The sequence below is a fragment of the Hevea brasiliensis genome, chromosome 8 (assembly GCF_030052815.1).
Source record: "Hevea brasiliensis isolate MT/VB/25A 57/8 chromosome 8, ASM3005281v1, whole genome shotgun sequence".
Taxonomy (NCBI): domain Eukaryota; kingdom Viridiplantae; phylum Streptophyta; class Magnoliopsida; order Malpighiales; family Euphorbiaceae; genus Hevea; species Hevea brasiliensis.
Window position 1 is genome coordinate 192148 of NC_079500.1, and position 23543 is coordinate 215690.

The 23543-nt window shown below is 36.2% G+C and overlaps 2 protein-coding genes and 1 non-coding gene across 3 annotated transcripts; 2 read left to right on the top strand and 1 right to left on the bottom strand.

Moving 5' to 3' along the window:
* The first annotated feature begins 13072 nt into the window (after window positions 1–13072).
* LOC131182735 (small nucleolar RNA R71) lies at window positions 13073–13179 on the top strand. Its single transcript, XR_009150995.1, has one exon. It is a non-coding gene; the product is annotated as a small nucleolar RNA R71 (small nucleolar RNA).
* An 8022-nt stretch (window positions 13180–21201) lies between these two features.
* On the top strand, window positions 21202–22730 carry LOC131182405 (NAC transcription factor 29-like). Its single transcript, XM_058151952.1, has 4 exons — window positions 21202–21207; window positions 21335–21458; window positions 21636–21919; window positions 22007–22730. Exons 1-4 carry the CDS (start codon window positions 21202–21204, stop codon window positions 22589–22591), a joined length of 999 nt encoding a protein of 332 aa, XP_058007935.1. The 3' UTR covers window positions 22592–22730.
* A 29-nt stretch (window positions 22731–22759) lies between these two features.
* LOC131182406 (cation/H(+) antiporter 2-like) lies at window positions 22760–23527 on the bottom strand. The gene is made up of 2 exons (XM_058151953.1): window positions 23120–23527; window positions 22760–23023 (listed from the first exon to the last, which is right to left on the bottom strand). Exons 1-2 carry the CDS (start codon window positions 23285–23287, stop codon window positions 22760–22762), a joined length of 432 nt encoding a protein of 143 aa, XP_058007936.1. The 5' UTR covers window positions 23288–23527.
* Between the last annotated feature and the right edge of the window lie 16 nt (window positions 23528–23543).

Sequence of the window (23543 nt, forward strand, 5' to 3'; positions counted from 1 at the left end):
ACACTTCATTTTGAGATCTCATAAATAGTTGTGAATGATATGATAAAAGAAAATATGATATGGAAATATGTGAGATGACTATGAATATGTTAACACGTGATAGTGGAACCCGCCAGATGCTAATAAAACAGAGGAGGATCTGTCCGGGTCTCCACAGAAATAAGATATATATATATATAAAAAAAAAATTCTACACATAAATTACCTGATTTAAATGACATTAAAATTTACAATAGACATGACAAGACAAGATAGGGTGCTCCGGCACCGAATGTGGCACTTCTTGCTCGGCTATACAATAGACGGGTAAGGGGCGTCACATTTAGTGGTATCAGAGCAGAGGTTTAGGCGGTCTTAGACCTAGATAGATAGAAAGAAATAGTTGTATCACATGCATGGGCCTTTAGATAGAGTCGAGGTGACACTAATGTAGATCTGTTCTTTGTCTGTTTTATAGGATCGATGACATCTGATCCTTCAGAGCATGGACCTCCAGAACCGATAGAGGAGGAAGTAGAGAGTCACGCACCTGCACCTGCGTGTAGTCAGGGGCGCAGTAGCAGTAGAGCAGAACCATCGTTGGGTACTTTAGTAAGGACACAGCAAGCCTTCCTAGAGCAAATGACTCAATTGCTCTGTCAGGTCACCAGAGCTATGCCACCACCTCCCCAGCCAGTATATAGGACCCCAGTAGAGAGAGTTAGAAATGATGAGCAGTTCAGGAGGGACAGCGCAAGAAGAGAGGGTCCTGACTGTCGATCCAAATGATTGCTACAGAGAGCAAGAGACCCAGGGGGTCTGAGGGTCAGATTCAGAGCAGAGAACAGAGGCAAAGGTTCCAATTTACCCCGAGGAGAGTGATGTGGCCCAACCGCAAGTGCACGGGTCGTACAAGTAATACAGTAAAGATATCGTTCCCATGAGGAGTTGTGTTAATGATTGAATTTTTGATATAAAAAGTTGACTAAATTGAACTAATTTCAAAATTAAAACAATAGATTGAATGGGTATTGGAGTATGAAATCTATATGTGCAAAATTAATAATCTATCTAACAATGTATTAATTAAACTAAAATTGCATCAAATTGAAATAAGCAAGTTCAAATATGGCAGGGTTTAAAATGGCAAGCAATTAAATTCAATTGAAAATTAGCAATAATAAAAAGGCGATTCCGGAGTTCGGGATTTCATATTCGAGCTATTTTGGGATTTTAAATTGGTTATCCAATCTCGTGGAACTTACGAATTTTAAGGAGATTAATTCTTAAATCCTTTGAATACCCTTTCGAGTGAGACAAAGAGTGCCTTAATCAAACTAATCCTACTTTCGTGGAGTTAGAATTAATTAAGACCCATTAAGTTCTTTAATTAATCTGTGAATCCTCTTAATCCTTAGTCTATTTCTAGATCTAAGTTAATTAAGTCCAATTCCTTGATTATCTATCACAAGGCCTTCTCCTTTCGGTGCCTCAACCATGGATTAAGAACATCACTTAATGGGATCCTACACTAAGCATGTCATTAAGCACACAAGAAATGAATAAAACTCATTAAGACCACAAAGTATGGATTACCCAATCAAAATCCACAAAATATCTCAAATATTACAACCCTTACTCCAGAATCAAAGATAAACTACTCACTACCCATAATCCTTACAAGATATATTGAGTTTAAATGGAAATAAAGCTTTAATCTAAGCTAAGAAATAAGAAACTAAGCACTAGAAATGTAAAGAAAGAAAGAAATCTGCAAATCTTGGTTGAAAATGGTGTGGAAGGTGAAAGTGACTCTTCAAATTCTGCCTCTCCTCTCCCTTTCCTTTTCTGCTCCTTTCTTCTCCCTTTTTCCCCCCTTTCTAAAATGGGAAATGGGTCTATTTATAACATTTTCTGACATGGAGCCCTAAAATAGTGTGTTTGAGGAGGGATTTTCTGAGGGAATCTTCTGCCAGCTCATTAATGAACTCTTTATGGGACTGCATAAGTGGACTGCATAAGTCATGCAGTCCCTTATGCGCTTAAGCTTCGGGTCACTTATGCGAAACTGCATGACTTGGTGCATAGGTTATGCACAATTCCGTGAGAGTGCATAAGGGAGGCGTGAATGTGCATAAGCTATGCAGTCTTCTTATGCACATTTCGGCAGGTATTGGAACAGTGATTTTTCTCCTTATGCAGATCTGCATAGCTTATGCGGCAAGTTATGCACAATTTGGTCAATGCACATTTCAGCTTGAAAACTTGTTTTTGACATCTTTGGCTGTAGAAGTCACTCCTCAATGGCAAAATTTCTCTTCAGTCCTTCAAAAACACCATTTTTCCTACAAAACAAAGTAAAAATTACAAATTAATCTAAAATTGACAATTATGAAAAACTAACTAAATAACTAATGAAATTAGCTAAAAATGACTAATAATAAAATAGAATAGCTATGAAACTAGACCTAAATGACTATGCAAAATGTATGCATCAAATACCCCCAAACTCAAGCTTTTGCTTGTCCTCAAGCAAACTTTAAAATGTGATGTAAAAAATTTTAGGGGTGCCTTATCCAAAGAGCTATGAAAATCACCTATTAAAGTAACTTAACACACCTTTAGCCATACCAGCAATCCATATACCCATCCTTCAAAATGCAAAGAATCTAATGCTTATCCAAGCTTTCACCGCTTAGCCATCAAGTCAATTATCATTCAAAATCCCCAAACCAACCAATCAAAAGAGAAAGTTATGCTCAAAAGGAATTCTAGGACAATCAATAGGCAAAGTGTCTCTATGATGGAATTAAATGAATGAATAGATAATTTTCCAATCCCATAGGCAAATTCCCTACTCCTATCTCCACTAATGTAACAAGTACTATCAAGAAATCAAAGGTCTTTTTAGGGATGCAATGGGGCCATGGGGTTTAAAATGAGGCTAAGAAGAAAGATGGGTAAAAAGGATTCAAAGCATGAGAATATTTTCAATTTTGACAACATAAGGTACACTTTTTTATTTTATTATATTTTCCTTTTCTTTTTCTTTTTTTTTATATATATATATGTGGAGGAGAGAAATACACAATGAGAGTTGTCAAGTGCTAGCACATTTTACAAGACACATAAAAATGGAGGGACATTTTGATACTTTAACTTGTATTTTGCATTTTCTTTTGATGATTGTCCCTAAAATTTGCCACCCCAAAACTCATTTCTTTTAATACTTTGGGTGGATTTCTTTCATTTTGAATGACAATGGTAAAAAGCACATACACTAGCACCCTTTTTTACAAGATGACAAGCATTTCTTCTCCCTTTTATTGTATTTTTTCTTTTCTCTTTTTTTCTTTTTTTTTTATGTACCTAATATTATGAATAGTTATTCTCATGAAAAGGGTTGGAGTGTTTGGTTCATTGGCTAGGTAGTAATAAGGATTTCAAGAAAAAAAAAATTAGGGACAAAAAGGCTCAAAGGGGTTTACAATGGTCAATTTTAATTGGGAAAAAGGCCCAAAGGTTTAAAATGAGAAGGTTTAAATCAAAGAATACCTAATCATTTCTCTTTTCAAGTACAAGCTGGTATTTCGCCTTGAAAGGTTTAGAAAATTTATTCTAGGATTGGTAAGACATCATTTGACTACCTTATATCCAATAATTACCTCTAAACACTTCCATCTCCAAATGACTAGTTGGGTGGCTTTTTGGCTAAGAAGATATAGGTGAGGGATAGACACTTCAAAACCTTGCATCTCTTAGGAAACTTTCAATCCACAAACCCAACTAAAGGTAAGTCAAATCACTCTCATAGGTAGCTTTTCAATACTCAAGGGATTTGGCAAAAGATTTGAATGCATGATGCATGATTCCTAAAAATGAGTAATGCATTAACTAAATGGAGGGAATCTATTTGTGTGCAATATGTGCAATTTCTAAGTGATGTATAATGTGTGTGTAAATGTGTAATGTATATGTATGTATGGATGTATATGTAAAATATTTACAATATATGTAAATGGAATGGGATGGGATGCTCTATACTCAAAATGTGAAAAATGAAGCAAAAATCAAAATGCACCCCCAAACTCAAAATTAGACATTGTCCTCAATGTCTCAAGCAATGCAATATCAAAACTCAAAGCAAAGGGAATAACCAGGATTAGTGAAAATTAAGAGCAAAAAGAAAGAGTTACCTAGTATGGAGCAGAGGAGAATTCAAGATATAAAGGGATGCATAAGAAGCTGCACAGGTTATGCAGAGTAAAGTGCTGTCCAGAACATGTGCATAAGTAGGGTGCATAAGCCATGCGGTTCTGCATGAGTGGCAATAAGGGCTGCACAGGTTATGCAGAGTAAAGTGCTGTCCAGAACATGTGCATAAGTAGGGTGCATAAGCCATGCGGTTCTGCATGAGTGGCAATAAGGGCTGCACAGGCTATGCAGGACATTTGCATAAGGGGATTACAGCCTGTGCAGTATGTGCAAAAGCTGCTGCATGATGCTGAGCAAGGACAAATGTGCAACCACCAGTAGAAGCATGCAAATATAGACAGAGTATGGACAAATATGCACAAAAAGGGCAATAAGTGCAATGAAAATCAAAGAAAACTAATGTAAGAGCTATCCAATAAAACTTTAAGAAAAACAGAATTCAAAACAAACTAATTCAAAACAAACAAACATAATTCAAAACAAACTACAATTGTTTGAACATATTTACAAAGAAAAGGTCCTACAAGATTGAACAAAAGTAAAACAGAAGCTAATCTAGTTCTATTGTTTTGCCCTTGTCCAAAGATGTTGCTAAGGGGCTGGTGGTCACGCTTGTCGCCGAAATGATGGTGCTGGAGGAGGTGATGGAGGTGGAGGTGGCATTCCCAGAAAGATCATGAGCTGCTTCATCATCTCCTTCAATTCTTTCTGCTTATCTCTGGTTTCCATGACAAGGTCAAATAGGTGATCATGATGATCCTTGAGGGTATCAAGACCAGTGTCAAGCTTCCTATCCACAAAGTATATATCATCACTAAGCCTTTCAAGATAGGTGAATAAGGCTTTAGTGTTGAATGCAGGAGGGGCTGTGGATGAGGAGGGTTCAGCTATAGGAGGTGTGGGCTGTGCAGAAACTGCTGGGGTGTCCTGTGCAGATTGAGGGGGTGGGATAGTTTCAGTAGAGTGCTGTGGGACTGATAGGACAGGTTGAGCTTCTGGTCGTGCAATGGGTTCGGCCACATTCTTTGGTTGTGCAATGTCAGAATATAGCAGGTTGAATCCTGTTTTAGATAGGTGTGTAGCATCAAAATATAAGGTGTCTACAAGTGCTGGTATTGGGTGCTCTTCAGGATTAAAACCAAAATGCTTGGCTATGACAGTTATGAGCCCACCCAAAACAATGTCACCTATGGATTTGGTGGCAATATGCAACACATGCTCACAAAAGAAATAACCAGGAGAAACTTTGACCTTGTGAAAAGCACACCATAACATGAATAATTCAGATTTCCCACAAAGACTGTAACTAGTCCCTCTGCCCAAGATAGTGCTAGCAATCAGTCTATGAATAAACCTAAGTGCAGGGTCTAGTATTTGAGAAGTTTTGGATCTGCCAGCAGAAAAGGGTTGAGGTTGGTTTGTGATAACTCTCCAAAACTGAGTAGCATTCCAAATACCTTTTTTTGCTACCTCTACTCCAGTATGTGGCACTCGAAATAGCCCATCAATTACAAACCCAAAAATGCTATGAAATTGGTCCAATGATAGCTCTCTATTTTGCCCCAAACATCTAAATTTAATAATTGGCTTATGGTCTACATCATGCAATTTGAGGGTAGCAGAGAATGAAGAAATAAACTCCAAAACTAGAGTTGGATAAACTATCTCCTGCTTATGCACAAATTCCATCCAACCCATACCATCAAGATATGCAACTACATTGTCAAATAAACCAAGAGATTGTAGAGAATCGGCAGAAATATACCTAGTGGGTTGTACCCTCCTATCCTTGAGTCTCTTAAAAGCTGCCTTTTGAATTGTATCAGGAAGAGGCCAAGGTAACTTTGATACCTGTGAAGCTACTGAAATTGGCTTTTTGCTGGAAGAGGGTGTGGAGGCTGAAGTTTTTGGCTTTTTGGGTGGTGGTTCCGACAATGGGGTGGGTGGTTCCTTGCGTTTGGATAAAGGAGGTGCAGAGGACATGGGCCTAGTGGATTTCGACCTGATTTTTCGTTTATACGTGGTTGTGGAGGGTGGTGGGGGTGTCGCTTGTGGAGGGGAATCGGGATTGGGAGGTAGCGTTGACAATGGTGAAACCTGGAGAGGTGAAACTGGACGGGAATGGGGAGGCGACTCCATGGTTCTTGATAGTGAGGATGGAGGAGATGAGGGCGGAAATGAGAACGCAGGGAGAAGTTAGGGTTTGTCCGACGAAAATGCGAGTGGAGAAGAAGGGGAGAGGAAGGGTTATGCCGGAATGAGGATCGTGAGAGGAGAAAAACAGTGAACAGGGATATCGGGGTGAAGGTGGGAAAGAAAAAAAAAATTGCCGAAAAGAAAAGTTTGATTTAAACGGGTTTTGTAAAAACTGCATAAGGGGAAAGTGAATGTGCATAGCTTATGCACTAGCTTATGCAAGTTTCGCCCTATTTTGAAGTTCAGAAAAATATGTCATGCAGAAGTGCATAGGTCATGCACTCTGCTTATGCAGGTCTCGGCAACTTTTGAAATTTGGGGAGTGAAGTCATGCGGGAGTGCATAAGTCATGCACTCCCCTTATGCACCTTTCGGCAGATTTGGTTTTTCAGAGAATCGGGTCATGCAGAAGTGCATAGGTCATGCACTCTGCTTATGCGGACTTCGGCAGCTTTTAATTTTTGGAGAGTTCGGTCATGCAGAAGTGCATAAGTCATGCACTTTGCTTATGCACCCCTCGGCAGGTTTGGAATTTTTGGAGTTTGGTTATGCAGAAGTGCATAAGTCATGCACTTTGCTTATGCACCCCTCGGCAAGTTTGGAATTTTTGGTTTCTGGTTATGCAGAAGTGCATAAGTCATGCACTCTGCTTATGCAAGTTTTGACAGATATGAAATTTGACAAAATGAGGTTATGCACAATTGCATAGGCTATGCACTCTCCTTATGCACTTGCAATAAAGGTGAAAAATGGCAAGAATTGTGGTTATGCAGGATTGCATAAGCTATGCAGTTGCTTATGCACAATTCAACAAGATTGAGATTGCAATGGAAAATGATTTGCAAGTGTGAAAAATACCCTAGGATGAAGAAATATAATTCTATAAAGCATAAACTATGAGAAATTTTCACCAAAAACACATCAATATATACAAAGTCCATCAAAATTTCATCACACAAGCATGTAGAAATGGATCCTACATAAAAGACCTTTGTGAACCATGCCATTTTTTACTCAAATTCTGCAAATCAACATTTAGCACAATAAGAACTCAATAAAACCTGCATAAGATTGCATCTATTCACAAATGATGAAATGAACTCTCCAAGTTATGCCAAGAGAATGCAATATTGTCCACCTTGAATTCCACAACCCAAATAAGCTCATAACTACAAAAATGGCTCACTTATATTAACATTAAAAGCACATATACTTAAAAGTTACACACCCAACCTCACCAAAAACACAAGCCATCTGCTGCAGACACCCTTTTTGCTGCAGATTTCATTTTTCCTCTTCATAAACTGATAACGGCTCCCCGTGACAAGTTATGCAAAGAAACCAATCGCTTTTGGGAGAGTTTGAAGGACAAAATTTTCAAGTTAAGAATCACTCCCCAGCAGTTCACCAACCTTCCTCCATTGAAATACATCTACTAGGGACAAAATTCAACAATGTCAAAAATTGAATTTGGGGAGATTCAAGATAAAAACAAAAACAATGAAAATAAAAGTAAATCAACAAAAAGGAAAATAAAAGAGCTTGGGATGCCTCCCAAGAGGGCTAATTTATAGTTCTTAGCTGGACCTTTCATGAATTTCACTGAAAAGAGGTGAGGGATTGGAGAGCTTGTAACAGCTTGCTCCCTTTATTGGGTCTCCAGTTATGTAATGCTTCAATCTATGCCCATTGACCTTAAAATTCCCAGATTTTTCACTCCAAATTTCAATTGCTCCATAAGGGAAAACCTTAGAAACTCTATATGGACCAGTCCACCTTGATTTAAGTTTTCCAGGGAACAATTTCAATCTTGAGTTGAACAACAAAACTAAATCACCTTCTTTGAATTCCTTTTTCCTAAGATGCTTATCATGCCAAACTTTAGTTCTTTCTTTGTAAATACGGGCATTTTCATAAGCATCCATCCTTAATTCTTCAAGCTCATTAAGCTGCAATAGTCTCTTTTCACCAGCTTGCTTAAGATCAAAATTCAAGGTCTGAATGGCCCAATATGCTCTATGTTCTAGCTCCACAGGTAAATGACAAGACTTACCATACACCAACCTAAATGGAGTAGTTCCTATAGGGGTTTTGTAGGCAGTCCTATATGCCCATAAAGCATCATCTAGTTTGATAGACCAATCTTTCCGAGAATTGTTCACTGTTTTCTCCAAGATATGTTTGAGCTCTCTGTTAGAAATTTCAACTTGTCCTAAAGTTTGAGGGTGGTATGGGGTAGCTATCTTGTGCACTACACCATACTTCCTCATTAAACTCTCAAATTGCTTATTGCAAAAATGGGAACCCCCATCACTAATTACAGTCCTAGGAGCTCCGAATCTGCTCAAGACAAATTTCTTTAAGAATTTCACTACCACCCTAGCATCATTAGTTGGAGTTGCAATAGCTTCCACCCACTTTGACACATAGTCAACTCCAACTAGAATGTATTTATTACCAAATGAAGGAGGGAATGGCCCCATAAAATCTATTCCTCAGACATCAAATAATTCCACTTCAAGAATACCATTTAGGGGCATTTGATCTCTTTTTGACAAGTTTCCACTCCTTTGACATTTATCACATTCTAACACAAATTTCCTCACATCCTTAAAAAGATTTGGCCAAAAGAAACCAGCTTGCAAAATTTTACTAGCTGTTTTAGAGATTCCAAAATGTCCTCCATAATCAGAAGCATGGCAATGATGCATAATACTCTGTGTCTCTTCATCAGGAATACATCTCCTTATTAAACCATCACAACATCTCCTAAAGAGTAAAGGATCATCCCATCTATAAAACTTCATCTCATGCAAAAACTTTTTCTTTTGTTGCCATGTCATTCCTAGAGGTAAAACTCCACAAGATAGATAATTCACAAAGTCTGCATACCAAGGTAGTTTAGCAACAAGAGAAAAGAGTTGTTCATCCAAGAAAAACTCATCAATAGGGATTTCATCCAATTCTTCATCATCCAATTTCAGCCTACTAAGATTATCAAGAACTACATTTTCAGCTCCTTCTTATCTCTAATCTCCAAGTCAAACTCTTGTAGCATCGAATCCACCTAATGAGCCTAGGTTTAGCCTCCTTTTACGAGTAAATACCGATGGCTGCATGATCCAAAATATAACCACCTTTGAGTCAATAATGTAAGGTCTGAACTTTTCCAATGCAAAGACAATTGCTAAAAATTCCTTTTCAGTTGTTGCATAATTTGTTTGAGCCTCATCCAGTGTTCTACTAGCATAATAAATAGCATAAGCCTTTTTGTCCTTTCTTTGACCAAGAACAGCTCCAATTGCATAGTTGCTAGCATCACACATAATTTCAAAAGGTAGGCTCCAATCAGGTGGTTGCATGATAGGTGCAGTGATAAGAGCTTGCTTCAACCTGCAAAAGGCATCCAAACACTCTTGGTCAAATACAAATGGTGTGTCATTACTTAACAAATTAGACAAAGGTTTGGCTATTTTAGAAAAATCCTTGATAAAGCTTCTGTAGAACCCGGCATGTCCTAGGAAACTTTGAATTCCCTTGACATTGGTAGGAGGAGCCATCTTCTCTATCACTTCAACCTTGGCTTTATCAACCTCTATTCCTCTGTTAGATACTAAATGTCCAAGCACTATCCCTTCCTGGACCATGAAATGACACTTTTCCCAGTTTAACACAAGGTCAGTATCCGCACATCTCTGCAAAACTTTAGAAAGGTTAGCCAAGCATATGTCAAATGAAGATCCATATACAGAAAAGTCATCCATAAAAACCTCCATTATATCTTCAATGAAATCTGAGAAGATTGCCATCATGCACCTTTGAAAAGTGGCTGGTGCATTACACAACCCAAATGGCATCCTTCTATAAGCAAAGGTTCCATATGGACAAGTGAAAGTGGTTTTCTCTTGATCATTTGGATGGATAGGGATTTGAAAAAAACCTGAGTATCCATCTAAATAGCAAAAATAAGAATGCCTAGCCAATCTTTCTAACATTTGATCAATGAAGGGAAGTGGAAAATGATCTTTTCTAGTGGCAATGTTTAGTTTTCTGTAATCTATGCACATTCGCCAACTAGTCACTGTTCTGGTGGGAATTAATTCATTATTTTCATTTTTGACAACTGTTATTCCACCCTTTTTTGGGACAACATGTACTGGGCTCATCCAAGTACTGTCTGAGATGGGATATATGATCCCTGCATCAAGCAACTTCAAAATTTCCTTTTTAACAACTTCTTTCATATTTGGGTTCAACCTCCTCTGATGTTCAATAGATGGCTTACAATTTTCTTCCAAAATAATTCTATGCATGCAAAAGTGTGGGCTTATTCCCTTAATGTCATCTATGGTGTATCCTAAAACTTTTCTGAATTGCCTTAACACTCTTAACAACTTATCAGCCTCTAAGGTACTCAAGTTTGCATTTACAATTACTGGATAAGTGTTATTGGTGCCAAGAAATTCATACCTGAGCTGAGAAGGAAGTTGCTTAAGTTCTACCTTAGGTGCATCTTCTTCCTTGAATGATGGTTGCTTAGATTCAACTTTTTCCTTTTGTGTGAGTTGAAAAACTAGAGCAGAAATGAATGGTGGACTTCCCTCTAGATGTTGAGCATATGCAACCACATGAGGGTTGTCATAGTTTATGCCTCCTCCATGAACCAAACAATTTTCAAGTGGATCTTCTGGATATTTCTTTCTGAAGTGTTCTTCAACCAGCTCATCAATGATATCAACCCTCAAGCAAGTATCAGCTTCAGAATGATGCTTCTTCATAGTGTTATTAATATTGAAAACCAATTGCTCTTCACCAACTCTAAGAGTCAATTTTTCTCCCTTAACATCAATCAATGCTCCTGCTGTAGCGAGAAAGGGTCGTCCCAAGATAATTGGAATATTAGAATCTTCCTCCATGTCCAAGATGACAAAGTCAATAGGTATATAGAACTTTCCAACCTTCAGAGGCACATTCTCCAAAATCCCTTCAGGATACTTAATTGATCTGTCAGCTAGCTGAAGAGAAATGTGGGTTGGCTTAAGAGAAATGTGGGTTGGCTTAAGATCTCCCATATTGAGCTTCTCATAAATGGAGAGGGGCATGAGGCTTAAACTAGCCCCTAAATAACATAAAGCTTTTGTAGAACATGATTCCCCAATGTGGCATGGAATTGAAAAACTCCCTGGATCCTTGAGCTTTGGAGGAAGTTTCCTTTGGAGGATAGCACTACATTCTTCTGTCAAAGCTACAGTTTCATGGTCTTCAATTCTTCTCTTGTTTGAGAGAATTCTTTTAAGAATTTCGCATAAGAGGGCATTTGTGAAAGAGCATCAACAAAAGGCACATTTATGTATAGCTTCTTCAAAACCTCTAAGAACTTCCCAAATTGCTTATCAAGCTTGGCTTTGTGAAATCTTTGTGGAAAGGGAAGCTGTGGCTTATAAGGCTCTGGAGGTATGTATTTCTCTTCTTTCTCTTCAACCTCCTCTTTACATTTTTCTGCACTCTCTTGTTTTTCACTCTCATCGGTTTCTTTCTCATTTTCTCTCTTTCCACTATTTTCACTTTTCTCATTTTTTTCACTCTTCTCATTATTTACAACTTTCCCACTTCTTAAAGTAATAGCTTGACACTGCTCTCTTGGGTTTTCTGGTTGACTTGGAAGTTTTCCAAAAGACTTGGTACCTAAGGAAGATGCTTGTTGTGCAATCTGATTTTCCAAAGATTCCTATGTGTTTGCATCTGTTCTAGCCTTGCTTTCATCTCTCTCATCTCCTCATCATGCTTAGTTTGGTTAGCAAGAATCATTGTAATAAAGCTTCGTGGTGGGACTTTGTTCTTCTTTGTTTTGGTGGAGGGTTCATATTTTTCTCTAAAAATTAGGCAATGGTTGCCTATTTTGCTGATATGGAATTCCTTGTTGTCATGTGGTTGAAAATTCGATTTGAAACTTGACTTTGCTGATTTCCATGAAAAGTCGATGATTCCTCCAAGTTGGATTATAGGTTTGAGTGTAAGGATTCACCATTTGCTTGGTTCCATAATTACCAACATATGCAGCTTGCTCTCCATAGTCTACTCCGTTCCTCTGCATAAGTGTCCACTTTGGCCGAGGAAGCCTTGCTTTCATCTCTCTCATCTCCTCATCATGCTTAGTTTGGTTAGCAAGAATCATGTAATAAAGCTTCGTGGTGGGACTTTGTTCTTATTTCCCATGAAAAGTCGATGATTCCTCCAAGTTGGATTATAGGTTTGAGAGTAAGGATTCCCATTTGCTTGTTTCCATAATTACCAACATATGCATGCTCTCCATAGTCTACTCCACAGCTGGTAGTTCCCTCTGCATAAGCTACTTGTTGTGAACTTCCAGATGATGATGATGAACTAACCAACATACTCAAATCTTCCATCTTCTTAGCCAAGACATTTGTAAGTGCATCAAACTTTGCATTAATCATGTTGAACGGATCAAGATCATACATTCCAAAGCCTTGCCTTTTTGAGTTGAGCTGGTCCTCTTGGACTACTCCAAAGATGAGTATTCTTTGCAATTTTCTCCAATAGCTCATAAGCTTCATCTTCATGCTTCATAATAAATTCTCCTCCTGTTTGAGCATCAATAATCCCTCTAATTGCAGGAGTAACATTTGTGTAAAAATTTTGATTTCTCATCCATTTTGGAATGGCATGATGTGGGCATTGTCTCTCTAATTCCTTCCATCTCATCCATGACTCATATAGAGTTTCATCTTCTCTTGGTCCTAAAGTCGCCATTTGATTCCTCAATTCTTGAGTTTTTCCAGGTGGAAAATATTGTGCAAGAAATGCATCAGTGAGTTGCTCCCAATTTGTAATGGAGTTGTGAGGTAAAGAATCAAGCCAATCCAATGCTCTATCTTTCAAAGAGAATGGGAATAGCTTTAATCTTGCTGCATCATCAGACACTCCAGGTTGTTTTTGCATATCACAAATCATAGCAAACTTCTTCAGATGTGTGTGTGGATTTTCAGAAGGATGTCCTCCGAATTGGGAATTTTGAATCATTTGAAGAACTCCAAAATCCATCTTGTAACTATTTGCATCAATTCTTGGTCTTGCTATGCTCTCTCTCAAGTCATCAAAACGAGGAAAAGCATGATCCATCATACTTCCCCTAGGCACATTAGCATTAACAACCTCTTCACCTTGGGCTACATTTTCATTGTTTCGATCATTTCCAACATTAACACCAATTCTCATTCTTTCATCAGCCATGACTTCTTCTAATTCAATTTCTCTCAATGCTTCTTTTCTTCTTCTGGTTTCTTTCTTGTTGGCTTTACAAAATTTCTCAATTTCAGGATTGAACAATAAGGATGTGTCACTTGTGCTTCTAGCTCTTCTCATAAAAGATTAAAAGTACCTGAAAAAGAACAAACAAACACAAAATGAAAAGATAACAAAAATAAAACTAAAAACAACTAAAATAATCAAGAATTCAATCTTAAACAAACAACTCCCTGGCAACGGCGCCAAAAACTTGATGTGGCCCAACCGCAAGTGCACGGGTCGTACAAGTAATACAGTAAAGATATCATTCCCACGAGGAGTTGTGTTAATGATTGAATTTTTGATATAAAAAGTTGACTAAATTGAACTAATTTCAAAATTAAAACAATAGATTGAATGGGTATTGGAGTATGAAATCTATATGTGCAAAATTAATAATCTATCTAACAATGTATTAATTAAACTAAAATTGCATCAAATTGAAATAAGCAAGTTCAAATATGGCAGGGTTTAAAATGGCAAGCAATTAAATTCAATTGAAAATTAGCAATAATAAAAAGGCGATTCCGGAGTTCGGGATTTCATATTCGAGCTATTTTGGGATTTTAAATTGGTTATCCAATCTCGTGGAACTTACGAATTTTAAGGAGATTAATTCTTAAATCCTTTGAATACCCTTTCGAGTGAGACAAAGAGTGCCTTAATCAAACTAATCCTACTTTTGTGGAGTTAGAATTAATTAAGACCCATTAAGTTCTTTAATTAATCTGTGAATCCTCTTAATCCTTAGTCTATTTCTAGATCTAAGTTAATTAAGTCAAATTCCTTGATTATCTATCACAAGGCCTTCTCCTTTCAGTGCCTCAACCATGGATTAAGAACATCACTTAATGGGATCCTACACTAAGCATGTCATTAAGCACACAAGAAATGAATAAAACTCATTAAGACCACAAAGTATGGATTACCCAATCAAAATCCACAAAATATCTCAAATATTACAACCCTTACTCCAGAATCAAAGGTAAACTACTCACTACCCATAATCCTTACAAGATATATTGAGTTTAAATGGAAATAAAGCTTTAATCTAAGCTAAGAAACAAGAAACTAAGCACTAGAAATGTAAGGAAAGAAAGAAATCTGCAAATCTTGGTTGAAAATGGTGTGGAAGGTGAAAGTGACTCTTCAAATTCTGCCTCTCCTCTCCCTTTCCTTTTCTGCTCCTTTCTTCTCCCTTTTCCCCCCCTTTCTAAAATGGGAAATGGGTCTATTTATAACATTTTCTGACATGGAGCCCTAAAATAGTGTGTTTAAGGAGGGATTTTCTGAGGGAATCTTCTGCCACCATTAATGAACTTCTTATGGATCGCATAAGTGGATCGCATAAGTCATGCAATCCCTTATGCGCTTTCTGCTTCTGGGTCACTTATGCGAAACTGCATGACTTGGTGCATAGGTTATGCACAATTCCGTGAGAGTGCATAAGGGAGGCGTGAATGTGCATAAGCTATGCAGTCTTCTTATGCACATTTCGGCAGGTATTGGAACAGTGATTTTTCTCCTTATGCAGATCTGCATAGCTTATGCCGCAAGTTATGCACAATTTGGTCAATGCACATTTCAATTTAAAAACTTGTTTTTGACATCTTTGGCTGTAGAAGTCACTCCTCAATGGCAAAATTTCTCTTCAGTCCTTCAAAAACACCATTTTTCCTACAAAATAAAGTAAAAATTACAAATTAATCTAAAATTGACAATTATGAAAAACTAACTAAATAACTAATGAAATTAGCTAAAAATGACTAATAATAAAATAGAATAGCTATGAAACTAGACCTAAATGACTATGCAAAATGTATGCATCAGAGAGGAGGTCAAACGGGTGTATCAATTGGCAATTCTGCGGGTCCTATAGCACGGAAATCAACCCCGATGCCAGTTTGTACACATTGTGGGAAGAACCACAGAGGAAAGTGTAGATTGCTAACGGGTGGATGTTTCAGATGTGGGTCCACAGAGCATTTTTTGAGAGATTGCCCACAGAGGAGTGCTCCCACAACTCCACCACAGACTCAGAGGTCTGCCCCCACAGTACAGAGGGGTAGAAGACCAATGAGACCAGAGATAGCTGGTACATCACAGAGAGCTTCTGAGACTATAGAACAACCCGAGGTTGAAGTAGCACCCTGTGTGTACACTATGGCTCGAGAGGAGCCAGACCTGGTAGACGTTGTTAGAGGTACATTCTCTAATTATAATACCTTTAAGTATGTATTGATAGATCCTAACTATGTTCACCCCTATATATACATTGTACCTCCTGTTGAAAGAGGATACCAATAGATGGGTCAGAAGATGACATACTTGTCACCAACCCTTTAGGTCACTGTGATGATTGTAGATTATCAACCTAAAAGGATCGTGTTAAAGATAATAGATGGAAATGAGAAGGGGCTGTATGTGAGATGAAAGAAGATGAGCACAGAATCGTTGAAAAAAAAAAAGAGATAGTCTATTGGGTTATTCCGTGGTTACTATGCAAGGCTCTTGATGTTTGTGCTAAGTCACAGACATAAGATCGACTTGGGACTATTGTGTAGAGCTACGTATTTCCAATAGTAAATTGAGATAAGGATAAGATTATAGAACCAGGATTAATAAGACAGACAAAAAAAAAAGTAAAGTATTATAACACAAAAAGGTGAAAAGACAAGGAGATAGCGGTCCCTCGATTAATTACACTGTGTAAATTTCGAGGACGAAATTTTATTTAGAGGGGAAGAATTGTAACGTCCTCACCAAAGGTAGTCCGTACATTTTACTGTTCTGATGACTAATGTCTGTTCGGACAATTAAAATGTCTGGAACTACACTTAAACTATAGTGAGGAGGCATAAATTAATGAAATAAATATTAAAAAAAAATGTAGGAAAATTTTTGAGAAAATAAAATAAAATTTAGAGAATTTATTTATTTGGTACAAAAATAATAAAAATAACCCGATATGCACCATGAAGGGCATTTTGGTCATTTCACCCATAGAGGTGAATTTTGACATAAATGTCAAATTAAAATTAGGAAATAAAATAAATAACATAAATTAAATTTATGAAATAGATTAGGAAAATGAGAAGAGAAAAGAAAAGAAAAGAAAAGAAAAGAAAGGAAAAGAAAAGAAAAGAAAAGGTTTAGGAAAATTCAAAAAAAAAAAACATGTATATAAATAGGCACTAGAGGACAAACTCCCACCCACTTCCATCTTCTTCCTCCATTTCTTCTCTCTCTCTCTCTTTCCCTCATTTCCTCCATTGTTGTCAAGCTTTCAAGCTTGATTTCCCAAGCTTCTACCCATCAAAACCTTTAGCACCCTTCACAAAAAATACTCCCCACTCCATAAGGAAGCCATAGATACCCATAAGAAGCAAGAAAGTTGAGGTTTGGGAAGCTCAAGTAAGGTTAGTGCACTAATCCCTCTTCTTCTCTTTATTAAACATGAAAAGCATGTTTAGCTAAGCATAAATACCATTAAAACAAAAAGAAAATCTAGAGGAAAGAACCCTTGAATTTTTGGCAGCCAGGGAACTTGAAGTTTATTGCTTTCAAGTGATGAAAAATGGTTCCATGAGAATGTGTAATTAGTTGAAAAGTTTGGGTGTTTGATTGTGTAAATTTGAAACTTTGAAAACTAGGGTTTGTGTAAATGTTGAGGACTTTGTGTAAAATGTTGAAAATGACCTATTGGGATGAGATTGTTGCTTATAGAAGTGTATTGCATGCAAATTGAAGTAAGGAAGTTGGAGGAGATTGAGTTTTGGAAGTGTTAATTTTCTGCAGGTTGTGTTTGTTGAGGGCAGTGTACATTTTAGGCCATAAATAAAATTGTGTGACCCCAATTGGTATGAGGCCAATTGGAGGTGAAACTAGACCCAAAATAGCCCATTTTCCATGAAGAAACCATGCCCAAATTCTGTCCAAAACTTGAGCTAAATACTGCCCAAATTCGGATTTCCCTGCACCCAACCCAGAAAATGACCAAATGAACAGTACGTGTTCATTTGGTTATAACTCTCTCTATACTGGTCCAAATGACCTAAAATTTTACCCATGGAAAGTTTAGACATAGGGCTACACTTTTCATGAAGACCACTTAACCCAGTTTTGCCTTTAACAAATTCAAATTGTTAGCACAAGTTGGGTCACTGAAACTGCCAACCCAGAAAATGACCAAATGAACAGTACGTGTTCATTTGGTAATAAATCTCTATATTCTGGTCCAAATGACCTAAAATTTTACCCATGGAAAGTTTAGACATAGGGCTACACTTTTCATGCAGACCACTTAACCCAGTTTTGCCTTTAACAAATTCAAATTGTTATCAAAAGTTGGGTCATTGAAACTGCCAACCCATAAAATGACCATTTGGTCATAACTCTCTCTATACTAGTCCAAATGACCTAAAATTTTACCAATGGAAAGTCTAGACATAGGGCTACACTTTTCATGAAGACTACTTAATCCAGTTTTGCTTTTAACCAAATCAAATTGTTAGCAAAATTTGAGTCACTAAAACTGCCAACCCAGAAATTGTCCAAAATACTGTTCCTTTGGTATGCTTGACCAGTTTTGGCAAAAATGCCATAACTTGGTCTCCAAAGCTGCAAATTGAGTGAAACTAGTGCCAAAAGTTTTATAAGACATAGCACAACAATTTTTATGTTTTGACCAAGCTCTAGAAACCATTGCATCCTAGGGAAAATATTAGCCAAAGTTAGGAATTGAAATCTAGAAAATGTTAAGTTGAACCTATAATGCCATTTGATACTCGTGTGTTCATTTGGCCATAAGTTCCACTAGGAAATTCCATTTGATATGTGCCAATATGATCTAGAAACATGATACTTAGGGCTACAACATTGATTTAGACACCTTTGCCAAATTCTAAATATAAAGACCCTAAAAAGAGGGTTAAACATATCGCTCAAGTTGATTTTTGCTTTTATAGGATTAAGAGTCCAAGTTAGTACATTGACCATAACTCACTATACCAAGCTTGAAAATTATGAAATTGTACCTGGGAGTCCCTAAGACATAAAGGAACAAATCTTATGAAGGAACCTAAGTCTAAAAATGACAATAAAATGATCAAATGACTGGTCAAAGTTTATTGACTAGAAATTGTAAATTTTGGACAGCTTAGAGGCAAAGGGACCAGTTATGGTATTTTGACCATAACTTGAGTTCTATAACTCCAAATTCAGTGATTCAAAAACTGAAATTCAAGTTTAAACATAGAGGAACAATTGTTATGAAGGAAGTGTGACTAAATAGACATCCTAACCTAGTCAAATTCCTAGATAAAGATAACACATCAACATGAACCTAAAGAAAGGTTCATGGGAAAAATGCTATATATGATAATTAAAATACTCATAAGAATAATTAAATATTAAAAATGATATGAATATATAAATTGGGACTAATGTCCCATTAATATGAAATTAATGGTACCAATGAACAGTACTAGAAAATAGTAACAGTGAATAGTGCTAAAATAATTAAAAATGTTTAATTGCCCATTGTATACCTAGACTTATTTATTTAGTTTGGATAAATTGGTATACCAATTAGGGACCACAGATAGCAATACTGCTTATAGAGCAAATAATGAACTGACAATATATGTCTGATATGATTGTTCTATAGGCTATATGCCTACTTATTCGCCATTGTGCCTATTTTATTTCTCGCTTTACAAGCCCGACAATGGTCTCATGCCCGACACCGCCTCGTGCTCGACAGATATATGTGGTAGACATATGGTTGTCTAACCCGTATACTCCCGTGTATCCAGCTTTTATAATTTGTTATAGGTTTCTTGGGCATTGATAATAATTAATTAATACTGAATATACAATAAGTAAATAGGAAAGATCCCAATAATTTTAATTGTTTCCAAAGTGTAATAAAAAAAATGTAAAAGACCCAGAATTTATGATTTGTAAATATTAATTCAATTGTTTAATTATTGTTATTATAAATTATGCAACACTAAGCGTTATGCTTAGCGCGTTGGTTTTCCATCGCGTAGGTATCAAGATCAAACGCCACAAGAGTATTCTGACAGAGTTCACCAGATCCGCCACCGATCGTAGTCACCTCATCGCCTTTTGTATTTTGGTAGGGCCCATGTGTAGACTAGTATTTTGGTTCATTATGTCTAGTCATGATGTAATTACTAGTTTATGATGTATTTTATTTTGGACTTGAAATGAAAACTTATAATTTATTATCTATAAATTTCCATATGAATGCAATAGATGACACTTCATTTTGAGATCTCATAAATAGTTGTGAATGATATGATAAAAGAAAATATGATATGGAAATATGTGAGATGACTATGAATATGTTAACACGTGATAGTGGAACCCGTCAGATGCTAATAAAACAGAGGAGGATCTGTCCGGGTCTCCACAGAAATAAGATATATATATATATATATATATATATATAAAAATTCTACACATAAATTACCTGATTTAAATGACATTAAAATTTACAATAGACATGACAAGACAAGATAGGGTGCTCCGGCACCGAATGTGGCACTTCTTGCTCGGCTATACAATAGACGGGTAAGGGGCGTCACAGTAAATTTATATAAATTCTAAAATTAATTTTTTAAAATAATTTAAAATTAATTTAAAAATAAAAATTTAAAATAAATTGATTTTTATCAACGGTTAAATGTAGTCTTTTATTTTACATAATGCTAAATTATCATAATATATAATTATTTGAAATATAAAATAAAATGAAAGATAGTAATAGATAATGTTTAAATGATAATTTTATTTAAAAAATAAAATATTTAGAATTTAAAAGATATAACGTTTGAAATTTGAAATACAAAATAAAATGAAAGATAGAAATAGATAATGATTAAATGATAATTTTATTTTAAAAAAAATATTTAGAATTTAAAAGATATAACATTTGAAATTTAATTTTTAATAAATTATATATATATATATATATATATATATATATATATATATATATTCAAAATTTTTGACATATATAATTCATAAATATCCATATCCATATCATAAGGTGTGATGATATAATTTATAAATATAATAATCTTAAATTTCATTTTAATTATTTTTTTCTGGTTATAATTAATACTATTAAATAATACTTAACTAAATAATTTTATCTTTAAATATATAATTATTAAAATTTGAAATATAAAATAAAATGGAAGATAGTATAGGGATAATGTTTAAATAATCTTAGAAGTTTGATTGGTTTATCAGATATTAAAAACTTGTGTCCTACACTTATCTAGTTTCAAACTTGGTTTCTAATAAGAATAGATAAATATTAAGTCTTGAAAATCTATCTTTTAGGTTATTTTAATTTTTATTAGAAGTCTATTCATATAAAAGAGAGAAAGTTGAGGGAGAGAGAATTTCAATACTTTTACGTTACCTTGCATCAGTCTTCTCGGGAAAAATTCTCGCAAGAGTCCAATTATGGAGGTGACACAGCCGCAGTCCAATGCTTCTGTTACCGCTACTCGTCAACCTCGAACAGACCCCATCATTGACAACAACAGAAAGAACTTCATTGATATTGATTATTTTAATTCTTTTCCACCTGGTATAGGTTTCGCCCTTTGACGGAGAGCTTGTCGTTCATTACTTGAAAAACAAGATAGCCAATCAACCCTTGCCTCCAAACAAGATCATGGAGGTTAAACTTTATGAGTACAATCCCGAGAAGCTTGCAGGTTCTTTGATCTTTAACACAACCTATTTCCATGCTTATGCATATATTTACGCGATGATTTTGTTTTTGCAATGCTATAATTTTTTTTCTTCTTTTCCACTATGATTTTGTTTTGCAATGTTATGATTAAATCTATGTTTTGTCGATGGATTTACCTTTTCCTTGTTTTGATGAACAGAGGAGTATTGGCAATGTGGGGAGACAGAATGGTACTTTTTTACACCAAGGGACAAGAGATATCCAAATGGAAGTAGACCAAAACGAGATGCCGGTGGTGGATACTGGAAGGCAACTGGAGGGGATAAAGCTGTTAAATATAAGGGTGCTGTGGTTGGATATAGGAAGGCACTTGTTTTCTACATGGGAAAGCCTCCAAATGGTACAAAGACTAACTGGATTATGCATGAATATAGGGTCAGTGATGCCCCTCCAAGAATCAAAACAAGTGCCGATGATATGAGGGTAATTAAATAAATATTTAAATTTCTTGTTTGTTGTTCATTAATTTTTCTTTTGTTTGATTAATTCTCTATTCTTTTTCTGTGGCAGTTGGATAATGTGGTTTTATGCAAGATATATAAGAGGGATGCGAAAGACAATTTGAGAAGTCGACTTTCAAATGAGGAACAATCTGCAGAGTTAGATGATCAAACTGCTGATGTTGTTAGGGATGTTGACAAAAATAGCGATCCTCCAGCCTACACAAACGCCCTTAATGACAATAAGCAAATTGTTTCAATCCCAATCCAAGAGAATCCAAGTGCATTTTATGAAGATCCTCCTTATGTTCCAATCAACGATCATGATCATCACCAAGCAATGTTAGAAGCTGCCAATTATCAACGAGCAATGTTTGCAGCCGCCAACTATGGATCTTATCGAACTTATGCTACTGGTATGACACCACCAATGCCTGAACCTGTTCAGATATATCCCCCAGAGGACATCCAGATACATCCCACAGAGGACATCCAGATACATCCCACAGAGGACATCCAGATACATCCCACAGAGGACATCCAGATACAACCCACAGAGGACATCGTATCTAAATATCTGAATGAGAATTCTTGTGAGTTCGAGCTATCACTATCACCGGATGATTGGGATATTATTTCCAATTGTCTACTATAGTTAGTAATTAGTTATATACAGTGATTGACCATCATCTGATTTGAAATTATTTAGTCATTTGGTGATCAACTTATGTATAGGATGATGATAACTGGTTAGTTAGCAGGGAACATCCAGTTTTGTAAATTGAATTTGCTAGAATCAATGGAAAACACAACCAATGTCCATTTACTTCAATAAATGGAGGATAGCGATTGCAGAAGCTGCTCCAAAAAGGGTGCATGCAATTATACCTTCAAATGCAAGAGTGCTTGCCAAACGCAGATTTCGCCTCATATAAGGAACGTCTGTGTCCAAACCAATCAAGAACAAAAAAATGACTCGAAAATTGAATGTCAGAAGTTGATAGTATTCTATAGAAGAAGACCGGATAAAGAATTCCTGAAGTTTTTTGATTTTGCACAACAATGAAGGACCTAGCACTAGTCCAGCCTGAAAAACAAAACAGCGAAAAAACAACAACATATGAAGTACTGCAAAAACCTTAAAAATCTGCTCTTGTATCAAAGAAAGACTGGAAATGCATACAATAATATTTGCAACAGGTCCTGGTTGTCCTGAAGGTGTCAAGATAAGATGAAAAATGCGGGAGATTACAAGCATACGAGCTGCCTGCATTCCTGTTGTTATTATTGGGTTATAGTTAAAGAGATCTTTCTGGCAAATTGCACGTTTGGCAAATTGTGCAGCATCCATTTCCCAAGAATAGCCTTCTGCTTAATTTACAATTGCAAGTTGATACCCGAACAAGAATGGAAACTAAGCTAGAGAAAGGGACTTAGAAGCATCAAGAAAGTAAAGAGAGAGAAGAGAGAGAGAGAGATTATAGCAAGATTAACATCCCTTCCTTTTTCCTCCTATCTCATCACCCATTTTCTGTGCTTAGGACTTGTGTGTGGCTTGGGAGCATTATCTTCACATCTGAGATTTCTTGGAGAACCTTTGTTTGCGT